This window comes from Mobula hypostoma, chromosome 29 (genome assembly GCF_963921235.1).
Source record: "Mobula hypostoma chromosome 29, sMobHyp1.1, whole genome shotgun sequence".
NCBI classification, from domain to species: domain Eukaryota; kingdom Metazoa; phylum Chordata; class Chondrichthyes; order Myliobatiformes; family Myliobatidae; genus Mobula; species Mobula hypostoma.
In genome coordinates, this window is record NC_086125.1 from 8,535,149 (window position 1) to 8,558,691 (window position 23,543).

Below are 23,543 nucleotides of genomic sequence, written 5' to 3' on the forward strand. Positions count from 1 at the left end.
CTTGGTGTTCATTGGTGAAGTTGTGGTCCACCAAAAATATGAGGAGGTGCTTAGAGCTAGTACCCTCTAGTCTCTGCAACCAGGAGAGGCAGAGCTCAGTCCACAGTGGCATTGGCCTCATCTGATGGTTTGATAATGAGCTCAAGGATTAACACAAAGAGAGCTTGGAGCAGGTGAGGATGAAATGAGTAGAAACACATTGATTCTGCCACTCTGTTTCCTGTTATCCAATGTCATCTAACCAGACCAATAAGTTTTGATGTGACAAGACAGCAGCTATATTTCATGAGCAGTTAGAGATTTGTTTGTCACCAAAAACACTTGCAAATTTCTACAAATGTACCGTGGAGAGCATTCTAACTGGCTGCATCACCGTGGGAGGAGGGGGAGGCTACTGCACAGGATCAAAGTAAGCTGCAGAGAGCTGTAAAATTAGCCATCTCCATCCGGGGCACCGGCATCCGCAGTACCTAGGATATCTTCAAAGAGCGATGCCACAGAAAGGCGGCACCTCTCATTAAGGACACCCATTACACAGGTCATGACCTCTTCTCATTGCTACCGTCAGGAATGAGGTGCAGAAGCCTGAAAGCACACACTCAACAATTCAGGAACAGTTTCTTTCCCTCTGCCAACTGATTTCTGAATGTGAACCCATGAACACTACCTCACTAATTTCTTGTTTCTTTTTTTGCACTATTTATTTTATATACAGGTATACATACATATACACACACATTGTAATTCAGTCTTTTCTCTCTATTATCATGTATTGCATTGTACTGTTGCCGCAATGTTAACAAATTCCACAATACATGCCAGTGATATTAAACCTGATTCTGATTCTTTATCAAAATGTCATCTGCAGATATCAGTAAAATACATCTGCAGTAACAAGGAGGCAAAAGGTCAGATGGAATAAAATGTGGGAAAAACCGTGAAGTTCTGTACATAAGTAGAACCAGTAGAAATGCTTGACATTTTTTACATGATAAGATTAAAAAAATTAATTTACAAAGTTCCCCTTACCTAAAAGCTACTTGTTATAGAGTCAGTGCTGCAACTGTGACGTACAGATGACCTATGAAAATGGATTGGGTGAGCTTGGCTAGAGTTGAGAAGACAGGCAGGTGATCTCATTGAAGTGTAAATAGTTCTTAAGGGCCCCAACAGGAGGATACCTCCCTTGCTGAGACTAGAACAGCATATCAAAATAATAAATCCCGGAGAAGAGTCCCGACCCCAAACTTTGACTACCTATTCATTTCCATGAGCTGCTGAATTCCTCCAGCATTTTGAGTGTGTTGCTCGGAAGAATGCTGGTCAGGGCTAAACTGAAGAGAACTTTATTCAGGGGTGGCGAATTATTCAGAATTCTCTATTCCAAAGGGCCGTGGAGGCTCCGTCGCTTCCAGCCTCTCAGAGGCTGCCCTCGTTCCTCTCCGTGCCCGCCCTTGCGCTTTAAATCTTGCACAGGTGGCGACTGTCCTCTCTCCACGGCTGCTCCGCTGTCCATTTCCAGCAGTCGCCGTTCCGAATTCAGATTTTCAGCAGCGTTTTACCTGCGTTTGTGGTGATGGACTGTGAGGGAGGCCAGGGCGGCTCGACGGCGCAGGCGCAGCCGCCGGCACCGGGCCTGACGCGTTGCCGGAGGAGTGCACGCCTGCGCAGTGAGCAGCTGCGCGCCAGCTCAAGGTAAAGTTGCGGTTCTTCCGCTGGCGGGTTACTGTGGAAACCGGGCCTGTGTTGGACCCCGACCCTCGACCATCGACCCTCGATCGCTTCATTTTCCTGCCCCTGTCTAAGGGAGAGAGGCTAAAGTTACCGCAGCAATTGAACTCGGGGCATATCAGGGGGTGCTCTTTAACCCTAGGCCTGGGTACAACGCAGCTTTTCATTGCGGCGTCTCTAGGTCATGTGTCTAACTCTGTCCCTCGCCTGCTCGGAGGTCAAGGGTTATGACCCCTTCCCCCTTCCAAATTTTGGACATGCCCTTCCTCTCGTGGCTCAAGTTCTCTTCTATTTTCCACTATCCTGCTCGTTCTTTATCAGACAGTAACTGATGGTTTTGAGCAGTGGTGGACAACACATTGAGGAAGGGGACGGAGAGTAGGAAGATCAGGCTGGTAGGTTGAGGTGGTGGTTGGGGTTACTGGATGTGCTGGCATTCCCAGTTCACCCTCCTTACTCCCATCTACTTTCCTTGGACAGCCGGCACACCCTTCAATCCTCCCCTGACAGCTAACCTTTTCCAGTGCCTAAGCAGCAACATCCCTTCCACCTTGTCACCATCATCTTTCTACACTACCCTTCCCCCCCCCCAACAGAGTACATGCAACCCAAAATAATCCGACAGGTATTAGTCAAGAGTAGACCATTCAGCCCTTTTTCTTGTTCTATGATTAAGCAAGATCATGGTTGATCATTTGCCTGTATAACATTTTCCTTCACTAGCTGTATGCTTTTTCATTTCCGCTAATATTCACAAATTTATTGATCACTTTCCTGATTACACCCAGTGACAGAGGCTTCACAGCCTTCCTGGGATCACCTGAGAAGCTCCCTCTCCCATTCTTGAACAACTTCCACATCCCTATCTTCTGAGGTCATTTCTCTTTGCTGGACTGTTCAAAGGAAGCTGAAGGAATATGAGTATGATGGACCAGCAATGTGCACTTACCGTCTCTTTCTGTTTGTTCAGTGTGTTTGACTGTGGAAGGATCCACTGGAGTTCGATTAAGAGCTCAGGAATAAACAATGGTAAGTCTGTCGACAGGGTTTAATATTTTGAGAGTGATTGGGAATTTATTGAGACCTGGCAATACTTGTTTGGTATGGAAACTGGACAAAGACTGAGATTATAGGAGCTGATGATGCATAGCCAGGGACTTTCTTTTTGAGACCTGTGTTCTACCTCCTTCCAAACCTAACTGTCCCAATTTTCTTGACCTTAATGGTGTTTAGCTGAATACTCAAGATTACAACTGGTGAAGCCACTAACTGCTGTATCAGTGGAATGCGGATAGAAATTTCAATATTTCCTGACAAAATAGGAGGCTGTTTTGCTCCACTGACTCTATGATGGTTCAGAGCAATCTTTTTCCCCACTGTTTTTCCTTGCAGTCTAGTCTTGAATTCCCATCAGTTCTCCCAGGTTGCTCTAAGGGTAAATGAGTGGGAATTTAACATACCAACCAGTATCTTTTGAGAAACTGGAACTCTGGAGGAAAAGGGAGAACATGTAAACCCCACACTGCTGACACCAGAAGTTAGAAGTGAACCTTGGTCTCTGCAGTCATGAAACAACTGCTCTTTTACTCCTCCGTTATGCCAGACTAAATTGTATGTGTTGTTGAAAGTTGGGATCACATTGCAAGGTTTTAAACTGTAAGAACTTTGCCAGTGTACAGTCCTAGACATCTACTTCCTGCATTAACATGATGGAATTAACTCCTGTCTCAGCAAGTTGGATCATCTGGACAATATAAATACCTATTTAATACATATATACCTACCTCTTTATTGACTACAGCTCAGCGATTAATGCAATCATTCCTACAGTTCTGATTGAAAAGCTCCAGAACCAGGTCCTCTGTACCTCCCTCTGCAACTGGATCCTCAAATTCCTAAGCGGAAGATCACAATCTGTGCAAATCGGAAATAACTTCTCCACCTCATCGACGGTCAACACTGTCGCACCTCAGGGACGTGTGCTTAGCCCACTGCTCTACTCCCTCTACAACCATGACTGTGTGGCTAGGTATAGCTCAAATACCATCTACAAATTTGCTGATGATACAACTATAGCTGGCAGAATTTCAGATGGTGATGAGAGGGTGTACAGGAGCGAGATATATCAGCTAGTTGAGTGGTGTCACAGCAACAACCGTGTACTCAATGTCAATAAGACCAAAGAACTGTTCATGGACTTCAGAAATGGTACTATGGGGGAACATCAGTCCTAATAAAGGGATCAGAAGTGGAAAGAGTATGCAATTTCAAGTTCCTGGGTGTCTGTGGAGCTACCCCGGACTTAGCGTATGATGCTGCTACAAAGAAGGCACAACTGAGGCTATACTTCATAAGGATTTTGAGGAGATTTGTTATGTCACCGCAGATGCACGCAATTTCTACAGGTGTACCATGGAGAGCATTCTAACTGGCTGGATCACTGTCTGGTATGGGGGGTGGGTTTGCTACCGCACAGGATCGAAATCAGCTGCAGAGTTGTAAACTTACTTTGCTCCATCTTAGGCACCGGCCTCTGTCGTATCCAGGACATCTTCAAGGAGCGATGCCTCAAAAAGGTGGCGTCCATCATAAAGAACCCCATCTCTAGTACTGCCTTGTTCTCATCACTGCCATCAGGAAGGAGGTGCAGAAGCCCTAAGGCACACACTCAGTGATTCAGGAACAGCTTCTTCCCCTCTGCCATGCGATTTCTGAATCGATTTTGAACCATGAATATGATCTCACTTTTTTTATTTCTATTTTTGCACCTCTTATTTAATTTAACTATTTAATATTTATTTACTGTAATTCATGTTTTTCTATTATAATGTGTTGCATCAATGTGCTGCGGCAAGACAATAAATTGAGCGACGTACGCTGGTGATATTAAGCCTGATTCTAATTCTGACATGTGAGTCCCTCTGCCCCTCTCTCCTTTCCTCACCCTTGTTTGAGCTCTTGTGTTACTGGTTGCAGAGAGATTGCTCAGGGATGGATTGAGTTCTGCAAAAGTTAGCATCCTGGTTAGGAGGAATAAGAACAACAGAAAGTGTAACCAGTTCTTAGTCAATCAGAAACACAGGAAATGAGAAAGAATTAATACAATATATACTAATGGTCACATTCTCATCCTGGTGATAGGTTTCAGATGAAAAAGTCGTAGTCATAGTCATACTTTATTGATCCCGAGGGAAATTGGTTTTCGTTACAGTTGCACCATAAATAATTAAATAGTAATATGTAAATTATGCCATTAAACTGAGCTCTTCAGTTACCGCTGATCTTTCCAAAGACTTTACTGTTTTTATTTCAGACTGAAAAAACTTATCCATTGAGGGAAGGTGTTTCCCTAAGGTATTGGTATGGCGTATTATCTATCCATGGTTTGGAGAGTGGCCTTGGGTATAGAAGAAGCCTCAGCAGAGTTCCGTCCTGCTGATTAATATACAGAACAGCTAGTTCCCAGAGCAAGGAACTGAGTGGGCTCAGTGGTTCACAGGTCCGTTTATTATCAAAGCATGTATCCATATACAACTCTGAAATTTGTATTTCTCCAGATGGCTACGAAACAAAGAAAGAACGTGAAAATCTTTCAGAGAGAAACATTACCCCACCCCCATACAAAAAAGAACAGCATCCCGATTCATCACCCCCAACTCTCCCCTGTCGCTGGACAAAACTGAATAGGAACATCGGCCCCCAAAAGACAACCACTCCCCTGCACAAAAAAACTACCAGAATATCAATCCCCAAACAACCTCTCCTCACACAACAAAACAGAAAAGGAACAGGCGCTAAAAATAGAACACAGAAGTAAAAGCCATAAGTCTGAAAAAGTCCATAGTCCATAAATGCAGAACCATGATGCCATCCTACAATATCATCGATATTCATCAAAAGAGAGGAACAGCACACGAGGCAGAGGCCTACCCGCCTGCCAAAGTGAGCCACACAGCGATAGGCTGCTCACAGACTCTGGCAGCAATCAAAAGGCAGGCAGTCGCCACTGAAACTCTCACTCGCCTTCCACATTCGCCTCGATGTCTCAAACTGCCTCAACACTTTAATTGACGATTAAAGGACACTTGGCAGATTTTTGTGGCTCTAGAGGCGGGCAGATTCGAGGTCGGTGCCGCCGCCTGATGTGGCATGGGAGTAGACAGAAGATCGAAAGCATTGAGCTGGCTGTGTGCCCAGAGACCCAAATTCTTTGGGCACAGATCTTGGAAAAGGCAACGCAACAGACTTTTAACACCATAAATCAACGAGTCATTTTGTTATGTCTCCCCTCTCTCTGTGAAACAGGACCTCTCTTTTTCCCTTATTAGGGAGACAGAGAGCCTGTGGTATGTCAAATTACCAGGTGAACAAGTAGTCTTTGGGGTACTCAAGTCTGTGTCTTTATTGATGCTTTGCTGCACACTTGAGTGCTCGGTGGAGGGTGCAGATGCTGTTTGCTTTTGGGGGAGGGGGTCATCGCTTTGCTGCTGTTTATGCGTGGTAAGGGGGAGCTGGGGGGGCTTTGGGGTTCTAACATTTAATTGTCATTCATTCTTTGGGGCACTGCTCTGTGTTTTGTGGATGTTTGCGAAGAAAAAGAATGTATGAAGCACAGAATCAAATATCGCTGTGATGGTTGTACATTCTAGTATCAATTGTTTGGCGACAATAAAGTATAAAGTATATTTCTCTGACATAAAGTGTACCTATTGAAACCTATTGGACAGCAGCTTGCAACCTGTCTCGAAGTTTCCAAACCATCCAAGCATGCACTTGCTCCCCTGAATCTTCTCAAAGCCAGCAAAGCGCTGGGTTACTCAAATGATCTCCAAGCTGTAAATCGCAGGCGCTCACCATCCCAGAAACACATTTAAGATGGAAAATCAGATTTAAAAGAAGTAAAAAAGTTATTTCTGTGAGCTATCTGCAAGATATGAACCAAGGGAGTATTGCACGCTGGCATCATGTTGACCTTGTTGATTACAGGGCAAGTGTGGATAATATTGATTACTGTTCTTCTGGAGCTGTCTAATAAAAAACAGCTTTGATATCCAGAGGGTAACCTTCCCAATGGGACCTATATTCTCATGAATCAGTGCTTCTTGGAGGAAGGGAGGGGCACATTCATAGGAAAAGGACCTTTTACTCATAGTTCATTTTCTTTTCTCTTCTGCAGGGTGAACGGAAGGGTGTGAATAAATATTACCCACCCGACTTTGATCCTGCCAAGGTTAGTATTCATTGTGTATGGTGAAACACTCTGAACAGTGAGTGAAAATGGAAATTGTATCCACTGAAAAGTTGTGGAACAATGCATAGTACTATGGTTTTTTTGTGTGTGTGTGTGTGTTAGCAATCTTAATCATAAGAACATAATGGGTGCAGTCCTTAAAGCCTATCTGGGAGCTTTAGAGTTTTTCCAATTCTGAGACTTTCTGGGCTACAGCTGTTGTAAGTACATGGACAGCTGTGACTGTAACTGTACTCTGATGGTTCTGGGAGCAGGCTTCTTTAGCCCAAATCAACCAGTACTTTGCTCCAAAGTTCCAGAGTCCGGATTATTTTCACAAATATAGTAGAATCCTGAACATCTGAACAGTTCCCAAGTTTAGATGCATTCAATCTGCCATTGAGTAATTGAAGTGGTTCCTGGCCTTAACCTTTTCCTGTCTGATTCCCTTAACTTTTAATTCTTTCAGAACGCAATAACACGTCACTCCCCATTTTGAGCTTATCTCAATAAATAATCATTTGCTACCCTGTACTTTCTTAAAAAATCTCACTTGAATCCAAAATGGCCTACCCCTTATCATGAATCTGGTCCCCTATATCTACAGGAAGCATTTTCAGTGTTAATGTGCCAATTTGTCTCAGAATCTTGCATCTTTCCATAAAATCTCATTATTCTGAACTCCAGTGAACACATGCACACTTCAAGGTATTTTCTTCTCTTTTCAAAGTCTCTTTTTGCTCAGAGAGTGGTGGATGCCTGGTGTGGTGGCAGAGGCAAATACATTAGAAGCTTTGAAGAGACATGTAGATAGGCGCATGAATATGAGGAAGATGGAGGGATATGGACATTGTTAGGTAGGAGGGATTCGTTTTTGGGGGGGTTTTGCGCTGGTTCGCGCAACATTGTTGCAGGAGGGTCTGTTCTTGTGTTGTACTGTTCTATGTTAACTATGCTGCACTGCCTCCAGGACAAGTGAAGATAATACTGAACTCACAGCACGTTGCAAAAGGGCTACTAAGCACTAAGAAGCAGGATAAGTGGAAGAGTGGGGGTATTTACTTGACCTATGAATGAGTTTTGCCACATACTGTTCTTGTATTTTCTTAATATGCCTTTTTAACCCAACAGCATGGCTCCCTCAACAAATACAGGAACAGTCACCCTCTCCGGGAAAGGGCCCGGAAACTCTCTCAAGGTATCCTCATCATCCGGTAAGTTCTTTAATCAAAGCTATATGTTGTGCTCTATGGCGGGGGGGGGTGCAAATTTTGTCCCAAGTACCGCTAAGTTACAACAGACCCTGGGTGAAAATTTAATGGGTCTCTCCAGGGTCCTAATGCCCTTCAGTGTTCATTCAGTAATAATTCTTGGTGTGGACAGCTTGCATTGTCAAATAGCTCCGCAGTGTTCACACCGTGGCCTCTTGGGAGAGACATCAGATGGTGGCCTACTCCTGTGCAGTGCCTTTCTGGTTTAGTTAAAGTAATTTGATGTTTTTCAATAACTAAGTCATTTTCTTTCTCAAAGGTTTGAGATGCCATACAACATCTGGTGTGATGGTTGTGGAAAGCATATCGGAATGGGTAAGGAGGGTAAATTTTAATTTATGAGAATTGCAGTTTCACTACCAAGGCTGTTTTTTTTTCCATTCATCACTGATTTCCCACTATCAGGTGGCCTGTTTATGCCACTTGTGTTAAACACATAAGACCATAACACAGAGGAGCAGAATTAGGCCATTCAGCCCATCGAATCTGCTCCGCCATTCCATCATGGCTGATCCTGGATCCCACTCAACCCCATACACCTGCCTTCTCACCATATCCTTCGATGCCCTGACCAATCAGAAAACTATCAACTCCCACCTTAAATATACCCATGGACTTGGGCCTCCACCACAGTCTATGACAGAGCATTCCACAAATTCACCACTTTCTGGATAAAAAAAATTCCTCCTTACCTCCGTTCTAAAAGGTCACCCCTCAATTTTGAGACTGTGCCCTCTAGTTCTGGATACCCCCACCACAGGAAACATCCTCTCTACATCAAACCTATCTAGTCCTTTCAACATTTGGTAGGTTTCAAAGAGAAGTATGGCTTCTAAAGTCCAGTCAGTACAGGCCCAAAACTGCCAAATACTCCTCATATTTTAACCCCTTCATTCCCATAATCATCCTCATGAACCTCCTCTGGACTCTCCAAAGACAAAACATCGTTTCTGAGATATGTGGCCCAAAACTGTTGACCATACTGGTGTCTTATAAAGCCTCAGCATTATCTCCTTGCTTTTATATTCTATTCCCCTTGATAAAAATGCCAACATTGCATTTGCCTTCTTTACCACAGAATCAACCTGTAAATTAACCTTCTGGGAGTGTTGCATGAGGACTTCTAGGTCCGTCTGCACCTCCGATATTTGAACCTTCTCCCCATTTAGATAATAGTCTGGATTATTGTCCTTTACCCAAAATGCATTATCATACCTTTCTCAACACTGTGTTCCATCTGCCATTTTTTTGCCCATTCTTCCGATTTGTCTAAGTACTACTGCAATCACATTGCTTCCACAGCATTACCTACCTCTCCACCTATCTTCATATCATCTGCAAACTTTGCCACAAAGCCATCAATTCCATTATCCAAATCATTGACCAACAATGTGAAAAATAGTGGTCCCAATACTGACCCTTGAGGAACATCACTAGTCACTGGCAGCCAACCAGAAAAGGCCTCCTTTATTCCCACTCGCTGCCTCCTGCCTGTCAGCCATTCCTCTATCCATGCCAGCATCTTTCCTGTAATGCCATAGGATTTTATCTTGTGAAGCAGCCTGAAGTGTGACACTTTATCAAATGCCTTCTGAAAATCCAAGAAAATGACATCCACTGCCTCTCCTTTGTCCTTCCTTGAAGAACTCCTAACAGATTTGTCAGGCAAGGTTTCCCTTTACAGAAACCAAGCTAACTTTGACTTATTTTATTCCGAAACCTCATCCTTAATAATAGACTCCAATACTTTCCCAACCATGAAGGTTAGGCTAACTTGCCTATAATTTCCTTCTTTTTGCTTTCGTCCCTTCATTAAAGAGCGGAGTGACATTTGCAGTCTGGGACCATGCCAGAATCAGGTTATTCTTGAAAGATCATGCAATGCACCGGTTTTTTCTTCAGCAACCTCTCTCAAGCTCTGGGATGTAGTCTATCTGGTCCAGGTGACTTATCCATCCTAAGATCTTTGAGTTTGCCTAGCACTTTTTCCTTTGTAATAGCACTGACACTCACTCCTGCTAGGACCTCTGGCACACTGCTAGTGAAGATAGATGCAAAGTACTCATTGTTCATCTGCCATTTCTTTGTCCCCTATTAATACCTCACCAGCATCATTTTCTAGTGGTCCAATATCAACTGTCATCTCCCTTTTACTCCTTATATAACTGAAAAAACTTTTGGTATCCTGCTTTATATTATTGGCTAGTCTGCCCTCATATTTCATCTTTTCCCTTCTTGCAGCATTTTTAGTTGCCTTTTGTTGGATTTTAAAAGCTTCCCAATCATCCAACTTCCCACTCACTTTTGCTACATTAGATGCCCTTTCCTTGGCTTTTAGGCAGTCCTTAACTTCCCATGTCAGCCACAGTTGCATACCCCTGCCATTTGAGAACAACTTCTTCAGTGGGACATATCAATCTTGCACCTTGTGAACTATTCCCAGAAACTTGAGACACCTCTGTTCTGCTATCATTCCCACCAGTATCCTCCTCCAATCCACCTGAGCAAGCTCCTCTGTCACGCCTCTGTAATTCCCTTTATCCCATTGTGATACTGATACATGTAACTTAGGCTTCTCCCTTTCAAATTTCATGATCACTGTCTCCTAAGGGTTCCTTTACATTAAGCTGCCAAATAAGATCTTGGTTATTATTACAACACCCAATCTAAGATGACCTTTCCCCAAGCAGGCTCAAGCACAAGCTGTTTTAAATAGCTATCTCATAGGCATTCAACAAATTCCCTCTCTTGTGATCTAACACCAACCTGAATTTCCCAATCCTCTTGCATATTGAAGTCCCCTTTACAATTATGTCATTACCCTTCTTACGTGCCTTTTCCAGCTCCCTTTGCAATCTCAGCCGCACATTCTGACTACTATTTGGAGGCCTATATATGATTCCCATAATGTTTTTTTCACTCCTGCAGTTTCTTAACTCCACCCACAAAGATCCAATATTCTCTGACCCTATGTCACCTCTTTCTAAAGATGTAATTCCATCTCTTACCAACAGAGCCACACCACTGCCTATGCCTTCCTACCTGTCCTCTTGTTACAAAGTATATCCTTTGATGTTAAGCTCCCAACTATGGCCTTCTTTCAGCCACGACTCAAGTGATTCACACAACATCGTACCGACCAATCTCTAATTGCACCACAAGTTCATCAACCTTATTCCAAATGCTATGCACGTTTAAATACAGCACCTTCAGTCCTGCATTCTTCATCCTTTTGAATGTTGCCTCTGTGGTACAATTTAACTCTTGGTTCTGTCTGCATTTGTACCCAATCATTGGCTTGTCCTTCATTACAATCATGTTACACACATCACCTACTTGTAAACTTGCTGGCTCATCCTCAGCTCTATCATACTGGATCCCATCCCCCATGTCATATTAGTTTAAACCATTCCCAACAGCTCTAGTAAACCTGCCCTGTAAATGGGTCTTGATTCACAATAATGCAAACTAGATGAGGATGGGAAATTTCTCTCCAAAAAAGACATCAATGAACCAGATCTGTTTATCTCACCATCTTGTCAATGTAGGTGGAAGCATGTCAGTTGGATTATTATCTATTTATCACTGGCAAAATTAGTTCTGATAGCAGAATGGAACATGTTGAGATGCTGAGTGTGGCGGTCCAGAATAAAATACAGTTACATTTTCCAAGTACAGTGATGTCCTCTTCATTTTCTAACCCTAATACCCAGAGGGTAATGGGATTGTGCAGAGAAAGCTTTACTCTATGTCTACCTCCTACTACTGGATTCCTAAGATTGTTGGATGCAGCAGTGAAGCTTTCCTCTGGCTTTAGACAGCTGTTGACAAATCTCTTTGTTGATTTCAGGTGTCCGGTACAATGCAGAGAAGAAAAAAGTTGGAAACTACTACACAACACCCATTTACAGGTACCACCAGCGCTTCACCATTCATTTGTTATTTGACCCAGCTGATCCACAACCATTTCAAGACATAGTTCTTTCTGTCCTCTATAAAAAAAAAAAACCCTCATGAGCACAACTGCCCTCTTTGCAACTTTGGCATTGATGAATTTGTACAGGAAAATGTTCATCAATTTTACAAAGAGGCATTTCAATAATTATTGCTTAAATAAGAGTGACTTCATTTTCCTCAAGTTCTGTGTGATTCTGGTGTTTTAAGTCTTGCCTGTCATTTAACCACGAATTGAATTAGAGCCCAGTACACTGTTCTCCAGATCGTGAATGATTGACTGTAAGATATGACTTATGAACCCCGTTTAGTGATGTGATTCACAGGGATTACATCCTTTCTAATATCTGCTTATACTGTATCCTTGCCTTGTTCTCTGTCAGCTTGTGGGCAAGATCAGTGTTCATCTTTCTGTCTTCTCTACCTCTCCTGCGGCGCAGACAGGATTTGTATCCACGTATGCCTCAGTTTATCTTATTTGGGATGGTTGGCGGGGGTGGGGGTAATGGGTCCTTAAGGCTGTGCTTTGGTAAGAATCCGACATTGGATATTGCAGATTTCGGATGAAGTGTCACTTGTGTGTAAACTACATTGAGATGCAGACTGACCCAGCAAACTGTGACTACGTGATCGTGAGCGGCGCCCGGCGGAAGGAAGAGCGCTGGGACATGAAGGACAATGAACAGATTTTAACAACTGGTTCGTAACCAAGGAGTTGCCAGTGGAGAGATGTTGTTGGATGGTGGGGTGTGGGGGGGGGCGGGGGGAAGAAATGTGGTCGCGGTGGGAGAAGGTTGCAGGGTAATGGAAACCGAGTACCCTGCAGATTATGAAGGGCTGGGAGTGTGTGCTGATGGCCAATCGGACAGGCTGTGATTGGAGCGAAGCTCACTGTGAGGTGGGTGAGCATACACTAAGTGTCAACGTGTCATTTGATAGTGGCTCTCCAGTTGGCAGTTCCATGCTGAACTCCTATGCAACAGCATTTATTATCCTGTAATGCACACAAAATGCTGGAGGAATTCAATAGGTCTGGCAGCGTCGCGGGTGGGGGGGGGGGCGCGGTGGAATGTTTCAGGCCAAGACCTTTCATCAAGTCTGGAAAGGAAAGAGGAAAAATTCAGAATAAGAAGATAGGGGGAAAGGAAGGCATACAAGATGGAAAGTGATAGGCGAGGAGAAAGGTGGTGGGGAGGGGTGGTGAAGTGAGAAGCTGGCAAGTGATGGGTAGAAGAGGGAAAAGGACAAAGAAGATGTGTGAAAGGAAAGGAGGAGGAGGCACCAGAGGGGGGTGATGGACAGGTGAGGAAAAGGGAAGGGGTAAGAGGGGAGCCAGAACGGAGAATGGAAAAAGGGGTAAGGGGAAGGAGGGGAGATATCACTGGAAGTTATAGAAATCAATGTTTATGTCATCAGTTTGGAGTCTATCCAGACAGAATATGAGATGTTGATTTTCCGACCTGAAGATGGCCTCATCATGACCATGGAGCAGGCCATGGACCAACATGTCAGAATGGGAATGGAAAGTAGGATTAAAATTAGTGGCCACTGGGAAATCTTTCAATGGTGCTCATCTTAATCCCTCCATCTTCTTATTTTGGCTTCTTCCCCCTTTCAATTCCTGAAGAAGGGTCTCAGCCCAAAACATTGACTGTTTATTCCTCTCCACAGATGCTACCTGAGTTCCTCCAGCATTTTTTGCGTATGGTTGTGGATTTCCAGCATCTATAGAATATCTTGTTTTTATTATCCTGTGCCCTATCCACTATGCCTTTCCTTACTCAGGTTCCTCCAGGTATTAAAACCCTGGCTCCGGATTAGCGTGACCTTTCATCAAAACTGGTGTCTTGATGAAAGGTCAAGCTAGTGCCCATTTCCCTCCACCCATTTCCTCTGCTGTGTTCTTTGTGCTTTTGATGTGATAGAAGCTTTGTATGGAAATGGGGGAGAAAACAGTTTAGCCAGAACTTAAGGTCAGATATTGTGCAGATGTAAGGCGTGCATTGGCTAAAGCAGATTGGGGAAAATAGATGAAATGGTTTGTCAATTGACAAATTAGCTGATGTTTAAAGAAATATTTCAAATATTTCAGCCAACTGAGATGGCCTGTTTCTGTCCTGTAATTGTTATATGGTTAATGTACATTCCATCAAAAAAATCACAATAGGTGTGAGGCATCTGGAGCAAGCTAGCGTGGTCGAGGATAATAAATTCTAAAAAAAAAACTTAATATACCAAAAATGTGTGGTTTGGCAGGGTATTAGAAAAGTTATAGGAAGTAGCGACAATTAACTGAAAAATTGAAGTATAGGTTATGAGAATAAATTTATACCAAATAAATGGATTGTGAGAGGTCCAAAGCTATGTTTTTATTTTAAGGAAAAATATTGGATAGCTAAAATAACTGTAGGGTCTTCAGGACAAATGGAGGTAACATTATTATGGGGAACAGCAAAAAACAATATAAAGGTATTAAATAACTATTGCATTTGTCTTCATGGTAGAAGACAAAGAAAAGCTAACAGAACTATGATTGTGATTATGGAGACACGTAGTTCCCTTTTATTGTCATTTAGTAATGCATGCATTAAGAAATGATACATTATTTCCTCCGGTGTGATATCACAACACAGGACAGACCAAGACTGAAAAAAACTGACAAAACCACATAATTATAACATATAGTTACAAACAGTGTAACAATACCATAACTTGTTGAAGAAGTCCGTGAGCACAGTAAGGTTCAAAGTTTCTCAAGTGTCCCACATCACACGCAGACGGGAGAAGGAAGAAAAACTCTCCCTGCCATGCCAACCACAATCGGACTCTGAGTCATCCGAAAACTTCGAGCTCTGATCAGCCCTCCGACACCGAATACTGAGCGCCATCTCTGTCCGAACGATTCGACCTCCTTCTCGGTCGTCAAAAACAGGCGAGGCCGGGGATTTTGAGGCCTACCCTCCAAAAGATTCCCAACCACACAGTAACGACAGCAGCGAACGGGCGTTTCAGAAATTTCTCCAGATGTTCCTCTGTGCTTTCACGTCCATTTTCCATCAAATCAGAATTGTCCACTGCCCCTATTTAACAGATACGATATCACTTTTCACCGGAGGGCTGCGCAGGCGCATCGCCATCTTCTCCTCCCACCAAAAATAGAAGGAAATCAGATGTTTAAAAATAGTATAGTAGGATGGTAGTTCATATTTCTGAAGAGAAAACACTAAAGACATTAAGGGGGTTAAAACCTGACAAATACCATGGATGTCTTAGTTCAAAAGGAAGCCCTGCAGAGAAATTAATGCTGATCTTGCAGTATGCCTGTGGTCTGTAGCTGTCCCCCAGACTGGGAAGCAGCAATTGTCACAGTTTCATGGAAGGAAGAAGATGGGGAAAAATAGGAAATTAGAGACTGATTGGCCTTGTGAAGTAAACAGAGGACACAGAGAATCTGCCAGCCGGTGGTGTAGTGGCATCAGCACCAGACTTTTCAGTTCAAATTCTGTCAGCTCCTTGCACACTTTCCATCTGTGCTGGGTTGTACGTCAAGCCTTTGAGAAAAACAGTCAAACGCTACAAAAATGCCGCCTGATGCTCCACAAAGAGCGGAAAGGAACAACAGAGAATCTGCACAGTGATATAGGTTCATTAAAAGGCAAGAAAATATAGATACAATCTGATGAGGAGATTCAAGATTGTGCACATTAGTAGGAGTAAACAGAGAAACTAAATAAAACTTGTGAAAAGCTGGAAAACCCTTGTGTTCAAAGAGATGTGGACTGGTCCAGGAGACACAAAGCAATTAGGAAAGCAAGTGTCAAATGGTGGCTGGAGGATAAAAGTAAGGAGATATTGCAGAAATTACACTGGGTTGTTGAGACCATATTTGGAGTACCGTTTGCAGTTTTGATCTTTTAATGAGGAAGCTCAGGTTTACAAGATCAGTTCTTGGGATGAGGGTCCTGAACATGAGACAAGTTGAGTAAACTAACTTACTTACAAGAATTTAGAAGAACAGGAGCTCGCTGAGGCATACAGATTCAGAAGAGGATTGGCGAGGTAGATGCCAGGAGACTACTTCCTATTTATCTACAATTAAAGGGCATATCCTTTAAGCTAAGCATCAGTCCCTTAAGACTGGGATGAGGATAAATACCTTTTTCACAAAGGCCTGTAAATCTTCGGAATTCTATGCCTCAGGAGGGAGGTGGAAACTCAGTATTTGTATTTTCAAAGTTGAATCTAATAGAATTTTGGACTCTTTCGGGATAAAGTGGGAAAACAGTGCTGAGTTATGAGATCAGGTCCAATCGTTAAAATATAGAGCAAGATGCTTCTGTGTGGATGTTCTGCTTCAAATTTTGCTTTGGCTCTTAGGCCTGTGATGTATAATGGCTGGTTCTATCTGTAAAGTTGGTATTTGAGATTTGGGTGAGTGTTGTGCTCTACGTTTTTTAACCATGAGGTGACAATGTAACCATTCATTCTTCAGAGCATGAAGAGAAGAAGAAGTTGGAAACGGATCCTATGTACAAGCTAGAACATGGAGTGGATGACCAGGAGAAGCTAAAGATTGCTATTCCCACCCTGTCCAATATCCAGGAAATGCAGAACGCATGGAAAGACGACTTTGCCATTAACAGCATGCTACGCAAGAAATTCCGGGTAGGGCAAACGATAAATATCAGAGTAAAGGCACCAGACTATGGCTCAGTATCCCTTTGCCCACCCTGTACCCTCAACTGAGAGTTAACATAATTCTGTGGTTATTAATTCCCCCAAGAAGTATGAGTCAGTCCGCAACTATCTCTCCCATTCAATACCACCAGTTAATGTGCAAAATTTCCCCAACAAGGCTTCTTCATTGAAGGTATTCCTCCTCTCTGACATCTTATCATATTACTGTAGGAAATCAGTCAGGGAGTGTGAAGGTAGTCATGAAACCTAAAGCCAGCTATGTTAATTATGTCAGTGCTATTTTCATAGAAACATAGAAAACCTACAGCACAATACAGGCCCTTTGGCCCACAAAGTTGTGCCGAACATGTCCCTACCTTAGAATTTACTAGGGTTGCCCATAGCCCTCTGTTTTTCTAAGCTCCATGTACCTATCCAAAAGTCTCTTAAAAGACCCTATCGTATCCGCCTCCACCACCGTTACCGGCAGCCCATTCCATGCACTCACCACTCTCTGCGTATAAAAACCTACCCCTGACATCTCTGTACCTACTCCCAAGCACCTTAAACCTGTGCCCTCTTGTGGCAGCTATTTCAGCCCTGGGAAAAAGCCTCTGACTATCCACATGATCAATGCCTCATCATCTTATACACCTCTATCAGGTCACCCTTCATCGTCCGTCGTCCCAAGGAGAAAAGGCCGAGTTCACTCAACCTATTCTCATAAGGCATGCTCCCCAATCCAGGCAATATCCTTGTAAATCTCCTCTGCACCCTTTCTATGGTTTCCACATCCTTCCTGTAGTGAGGCGACCAGAAATAAGCACAGTACTCCAAGTGGGGTCTGAACAGGGTCCTATATAGCTGCAACATTACCTCTCGGCTTCTAAACTCAATCCCATGATTGATGAAGGCCAATATACCATATGCCTTCTTAACTACAGAGTCAACCTGCGCAGCTGCTTTGAGCGTCCTATGGAGTCGGACCCCAAGATCCCTCTGATCCTCCACACTGCCAAGAGTCTTACCATTAATACTATATTCTGCCATCATATTTTCCTTCCAAGAAAGAGAAATGCTGGAAATACTCAAAAGGTCAGGCAGCTTCTGATAAAGGTCATTTACTGAAAATTTAATTCTACTTCTCACTGCATAACTCCTTTCCCGTTTGCTGAACATTTCAAGCATCATCTGATTTGTGACCATATTTCCAGCATCAGCAGGATATTGCTTCTAATTTATCCTTTGTGTGCCTGTGAATCACATCACTTCAATGGCTTTGCTCCACCTACAAAGGAATGCTGATTCCAGATTTGATTTACCTTACCTTTAGGATGAGAAGAAGATACTGAAAGAGGGGGAAGAGAAAGATGAAGCTCTTCGGAACAAAGCATGTCTCAGCATCCCACTACTTGAGGAGTCTGAAGAAGATAAACACCTGGCTTCCCTCCTCAAATTACGTGCTCTAGACTGTAAGTTTGGGAGAAAGTGAACTACATTCAGCCAATGAATCAAACAGTACACAGTCAATAGCACGGCACTTAACAGAGTTGATGCACAGGGAGATCTTAGGGTCCAAGTATATAGCTCCCCGAAAATGACCACTCAAGTTGATAGGTTGGTAGATGAAGTGTATGGCATGCTTGCCTTAATTAGTTGAGGCATAGAGTTCAAGCATCAACAAGTTATGTTGCAGTTTTTTAAAACTGTTTAGGTCACATCTGGAGTATTGCATTCAGCTCTGGTCACTCCGTTATGGGGAGCATGTGAAAGCTTTGGGGAGGGTATAGAAGAGGTTTCCCAAGATGTTGCCCAGATCAAAGGGCAGTTCTACAAGAAGAGGTTGGAAAAATCGTGTTGCTTTCTCTGGAGCAGTGGGGGCTGAGGGAAGATGTGATAGAAATGTATAAAATTATGAGAGACACAGATAGAGTAGGTCTGGTTTCCTTCATCTCTTTGCATATAAGGTGAAAAGTTCAAAGAAGATCTACACAGAGAGTGAGGTTTGCCTGAACACTTAACCAGGAGTGATGGAGGCGTTTAAGAGGCTTTTAAATAGGCACATGAATATGGAAGGATATTAGGCATAAGACGTGGGAGCAAATTAGGCCATTCAGACCACCAAGTCTGCTCCACCATTTATTATTAACTCATTTATTATCCTTTTCAACCCCATTCTCCTGCCTTCTCCCTGTAACTTTTGACGCCCTTAAAAATCAAGAACCTATCAACCTCTGCTTTAAATGTACCCAATGACTTGCCCTCCACGGCTGTCTGGGTATTAAATTACAAAGATTCACCACTGTCTGACTAATGAAATTCCTTCTTTTCACTGTTTTAAAGGAACACTCTTGCATTCTAAGGCAGACTGGGTTCTCCTCACTGGGGTTTAGAAGGAGGGTGAGGCAGGCTGAGTTCTACTCACTAGGGTTTAGAAGGAAGGTGAAGCAAGCTGGGTTCTCCTCACTGGGGTTTAGAAGGAGGGTGAGACAGGCTGGGTTCTCCTCACTAAGGTTTAAAAGAACGATAAATAATTTTACTGAAATATGTAGGATTCTTGGAGTCAAGACAAGGGAAATGCTGAAGATGTTTCCTCATAGGAGTTCAAACGAATCATAACCTTCCAAGAGAATAAATTCTTCTTCATCTCAGTTTGAAATGGGAACCTTAACATTCTGGGATTGTGTATGTTGTGTCCGTGCTCAGTAAGTTTAGCTACTTTTGACTGACTGACTGCTCCCCTGGTCCTAGAATCCTTATGCGCATGATCGGGGAATACAAAGAAAATGATCTCAGAATATAGTTCAAAGTTTTATTATCAAACTGCATATATGTCACCATATACAACCCTGAGATTTATTGTGAGCACACTCAATAAATCTATAGAATATTGACCACCACAGAATCAGTGGAAGTCTGCCCAACCAGGGCATTAAACCAGATTGCAGCAGACAACAAAATGTGCAAAGCCAAAAGAAGCAATAAATATGAAGAAAATGAGATGAAGATGAAGAGACCCATTTAAGACTAGAATGAGGAAGAATTTGTTCTCTAAAGATTGGAACTTGCCACAGAGAGCTGTTGAGGTTAGGACTGAGTCCTTGCAAAAATTTAAGGTGGAGATGGACTTCTAATCAGTAAGGCATTTGAGAGCTATGGGAGAGAGCAGGAAAGAGGACTTGAGGAATGTTGGAACAGCTGCAATCTTATTCCACAACAGAGCTGGATGCCCTGCTCCTATTCTGACCTCAGTGGTCTCCACAACCCCCACCTGAACCCTGGAAACCATTTGGTCGAGTTATTTAGATCTTTCCTCCTCCACCAAAAGAATGGCTCCAAACTGATTAATCGAATACCTGGAGGTTTGCAGTAGGTCTTCTTCTGAGCCTGGGGCTAAGAGTGGGTGACTTGAACGTAAATGTGAGCTGCAATTTATGCACAAATTTGGGATCAGTAGTTACCAAGTAAATAATCTCAAGTTACAACAAGCAGTGTACACTCCTCAAAACACAGCAGCTAAGGCTAGAAGGGTGGCAAGGAATGATAGCTGAGGGGATCAGTGCCAGATGTGGAAGCAATATTAGTGGAGACTGGTTGATGGTGGCTACAATGTCTTGGACAAACTCAAAAGTCAGAGAGGATTTTTCTACAAAGTGACTTGAATCCCCCCCCACCCCACCAAAAAATGAGATTGCTGCAATTGACGTGGCCTGCAGGACAGGGGTTCCCAACCTTTTTTATGCCATGGACCCCTACCATTAACCAAGGGGTCCGTGGACCCCCAGGTTGGAACCCTTGCTGTAAGAGATTAAATGTTTGGCAAAATAAAAACTCGAGGAAATGGATCGCCTGCCCTGGTTTCTGAGTGGGTGGGAAATGCTGCCACAATGGCATGATCATACACTGCGATACGATCTCACACTGCTTGGCCCCTAGGCTGTGCTAATTTCGCTGCTTTGAGCAGTCTATACAAACAAGCATCACATGGTCTCTATAACTTTCGGGATCCCAACACTGATCAATTGTTGTCCAGTTATCTCAGCTGGAATCTACGGTTTTTTAAAATTCATACAAGGGATGTGATCTTCACAGGTTGAGGCAGCATTTAATGGCGCATCTGCAAAAGTGGTGAGCTGCCTTCTTGAACCAGATGTGGGTAAGCCCACAAAGGGTGAGGTTTGAGGACCCAGTATCTTCACAATAACCTCACAGCTGATTAGCCTGACCTCGTGGGTAGAGTGATCCCTTGAGTAAAGTGCGGTTACTGTCGAACAAGTAACACCAGTGACTCTGACTGTGTTTCCTATGCAGCCTATGAAGACAAGCAGAGGTTGAAACGGAAGGAGATCACTTCAAGGTCCTGGTTTTCGTCTCCCCAAGCCATATCGAGAGAGAAGACTGGAGATGTCTTGAAGAAACTGGGAGTGAGCAAAATATCAACCACCAGACCCGTAAATAGTCCCAGTGGAATTGTTGCTAGTGACTTGGGAATAATCCGAAAGAAATCAGTGGAGTTTTCGGTGAACCAGAAGGAGCAGCCAGACTTGATCAGCAGGGATATACAGACCACGATGGAGACGGGGAATGGAAAGGATCAAAGGAGTTTAATTTCAGACTGTATGGGTCAAGAGAGAAGCGGCAGTGTTAAGGGGGAAGCTGATTCTCTCCCACAGTCTGAGGTTGTGAGGGACACGGATCGAGATGTCAGTGCCAACTCACTTGTTGCTGATTACTCTGATTCCAACTCGGATGCAGACAGTTCCTGAGCTGTGCATGAACGTAAATAATGTATTGATACTCCTGACTTTTTAATGTATTCCTGTGCAATAAATTAATACCAGAGAAATTCTGTGTGCCAAAGCTGATCTGTGAAGTTTGTCACAGAGGCCAAAATTCCATTGTTTTTCAGGTTGCCTCCATAAAGTCAGGAACAAACTGGGAATATCGGAATGGCCAATTCACAGAATTATATCAAACTTGAAATGCAAACAGGCCCATATGAATAACCTTGTATTTATCCAGGTTCTGCATTCTGAGCGACTTAGCTCAACAACCATCACCTCCCGCCCCCCCCCCCCCCATGCCCCAGGAGCTGTGTTTCGTTCTGAAGTAAGGTTTCTCTGGAATTTGTTACTTCATTTAATAATTGCTATTTACAGCCCTAGTTTTGTTCTTATTAAGAAGTGGAAATCTTTCAGTGACCAGCTAACAAACTCATTACTAATGTTAAAGATTTCTGACAGATCAACCTATTTTTAGAATACAGAACAGAGGTCCAGCTTCCTATTAGTCATACTCTTTGTTCTGGTTAACCTTTTGATTCTTTTTTTTCCGTTTCTTGTCAAACATCAGTCAGGTCAAATGTAAAGAGACCTGTGAGATTTCTCCTAAACTGTTCCTATCTGATTACTGGGAAGGATGCAGTTCAGAGGGATTTTGGGGGTGATGACTAAGCATGCAATTGAAAAAGAGAGAGGGGAAAAGTAATACTAGATTACTGAAGGAGAAATGTTTTCACAATATTCAGTAGTTTATTTCTCTAAAATATTCCTATAGAACTAGTATGTATTACAAAGTAGCCTTCTCCCAAAGGGCCTTTGCATAGGTTACAATTTTAGTGCATCCTGGAGCATGGAGAGTGAGGGAGCAAGACTCAGGTGGCAGGTCTTTAGGCTAAAAGCAGGAAAGTTTTGGTTGGAGCATAGGACCCATTTCCCTAAATTAATGGGGGTTTTTTTGGCAGCCCGTTGACGTATGTTTCCCTAACAACACTCTATAGAGCACAGTCTTCTGATATTGGGTGTGAAGATACCAGTGCCAAATATTTCTTCCTGTGCAAAGTAGAATCCCAGAAGGAAGTAATCCTGACGGCAGTTTGCTATAGCAGTGATGTGCCAAGACTGTTGGACTGTGGAGAAAGGGCCTTTTTTCCAATATGGACAAGACCTAGTGCCTGTTAATTTGACAAATAGATATTGTGTGAAATGGTGTCAATGATTTCTTGTGGAGAGGATAGGGGAAAGTCTTCCTCACAGGAGCAGATGTACCAGATTAGCCATTTCCTCCATGGTAAATGCGGCCCTGCTTACTATGACGTTCTGCGTCTGCTTGGCCAGACTGGTCAGACGGTCTCCTCACTGAAGCTCAGGTAGATCTTCTGTAGCACACTTTCTACATTCCCTGCGATAATCTCTCACACACACACACACACACACAAAGGTGACAATGAGCATCCTCCTATGAACAAACAAGAGAAAATCTGCGGATGCTGGAAATCCAAGCAACACACATGAAATGCTGTAGGAACACACAGCAGGTCAGGTCTCGGCCCGAAACATCAACTGTACTCTTTTTCATAGATGCTGCCTGGCCTGCTGAGTTCCTCCAGCGTTTTGTGTGTGATCCTGCTATGAACCTTAGCTTAGAGATAGTGTGACAAACTGAGCTCCAGTGGCAAACGAGAAAATCTGCAGATGCTGGAAATCCAAACAACATCAGCAAGTTCCTCCTGCATTTTGCGTATGATCCTGCTATGAACCTTAGCTTAGAGGTAGAGTGACAAACTGAACTGTCAATGGCAAACGAGAAAATCTGCGCAAGCTGGAAATCCAAACAACATCAGCAAGTTCCTCCAGCATGTTGTGTGTTGCTTGACTGCCAAAAGACTCTCTCGGTTCATC

At 43.2% G+C, this 23,543-nt stretch overlaps 1 protein-coding gene and 1 long non-coding RNA gene across 4 annotated transcripts in view; one reads left to right on the forward strand and one right to left on the reverse strand.

The window, feature by feature from the left end:
* LOC134339455 (uncharacterized) overlaps positions 1 to 1,614 on the reverse strand; it is a 76,053-nt gene extending 74,439 nt beyond the window's left edge. For both annotated transcript variants that reach the window (XR_010016402.1, XR_010016401.1), the window contains exon 1: positions 1,030 to 1,614. This is a non-coding gene — a long non-coding RNA (uncharacterized LOC134339455). The remainder of the gene's footprint in view (positions 1 to 1,029) is intronic.
* Positions 1,615 to 1,650: 36 nt separating this feature from the next.
* yju2b (YJU2 splicing factor homolog B) lies at positions 1,651 to 21,700 on the forward strand. 2 transcript variants are annotated; one of them, XM_063035591.1, is made up of 10 exons: positions 1,651 to 1,695; positions 2,702 to 2,760; positions 6,908 to 6,961; positions 8,093 to 8,175; positions 8,492 to 8,547; positions 12,083 to 12,143; positions 12,743 to 12,885; positions 16,679 to 16,851; positions 18,197 to 18,335; positions 21,175 to 21,700. In XM_063035591.1, the coding sequence occupies exons 2-10, from the start codon at positions 2,758 to 2,760 to the stop codon at positions 21,627 to 21,629; spliced, it is 1,167 nt and encodes a 388-aa protein (XP_062891661.1). In that variant the 5' UTR covers positions 1,651 to 1,695; positions 2,702 to 2,757; the 3' UTR covers positions 21,630 to 21,700. The 2 variants fall into 2 exon arrangements, with proteins under 2 accessions (XP_062891661.1, XP_062891662.1); XM_063035592.1 differs by lacking the exon at positions 1,651 to 1,695 and adding an exon at positions 1,896 to 2,126.
* Positions 21,701 to 23,543: the final 1,843 nt, after the last annotated feature.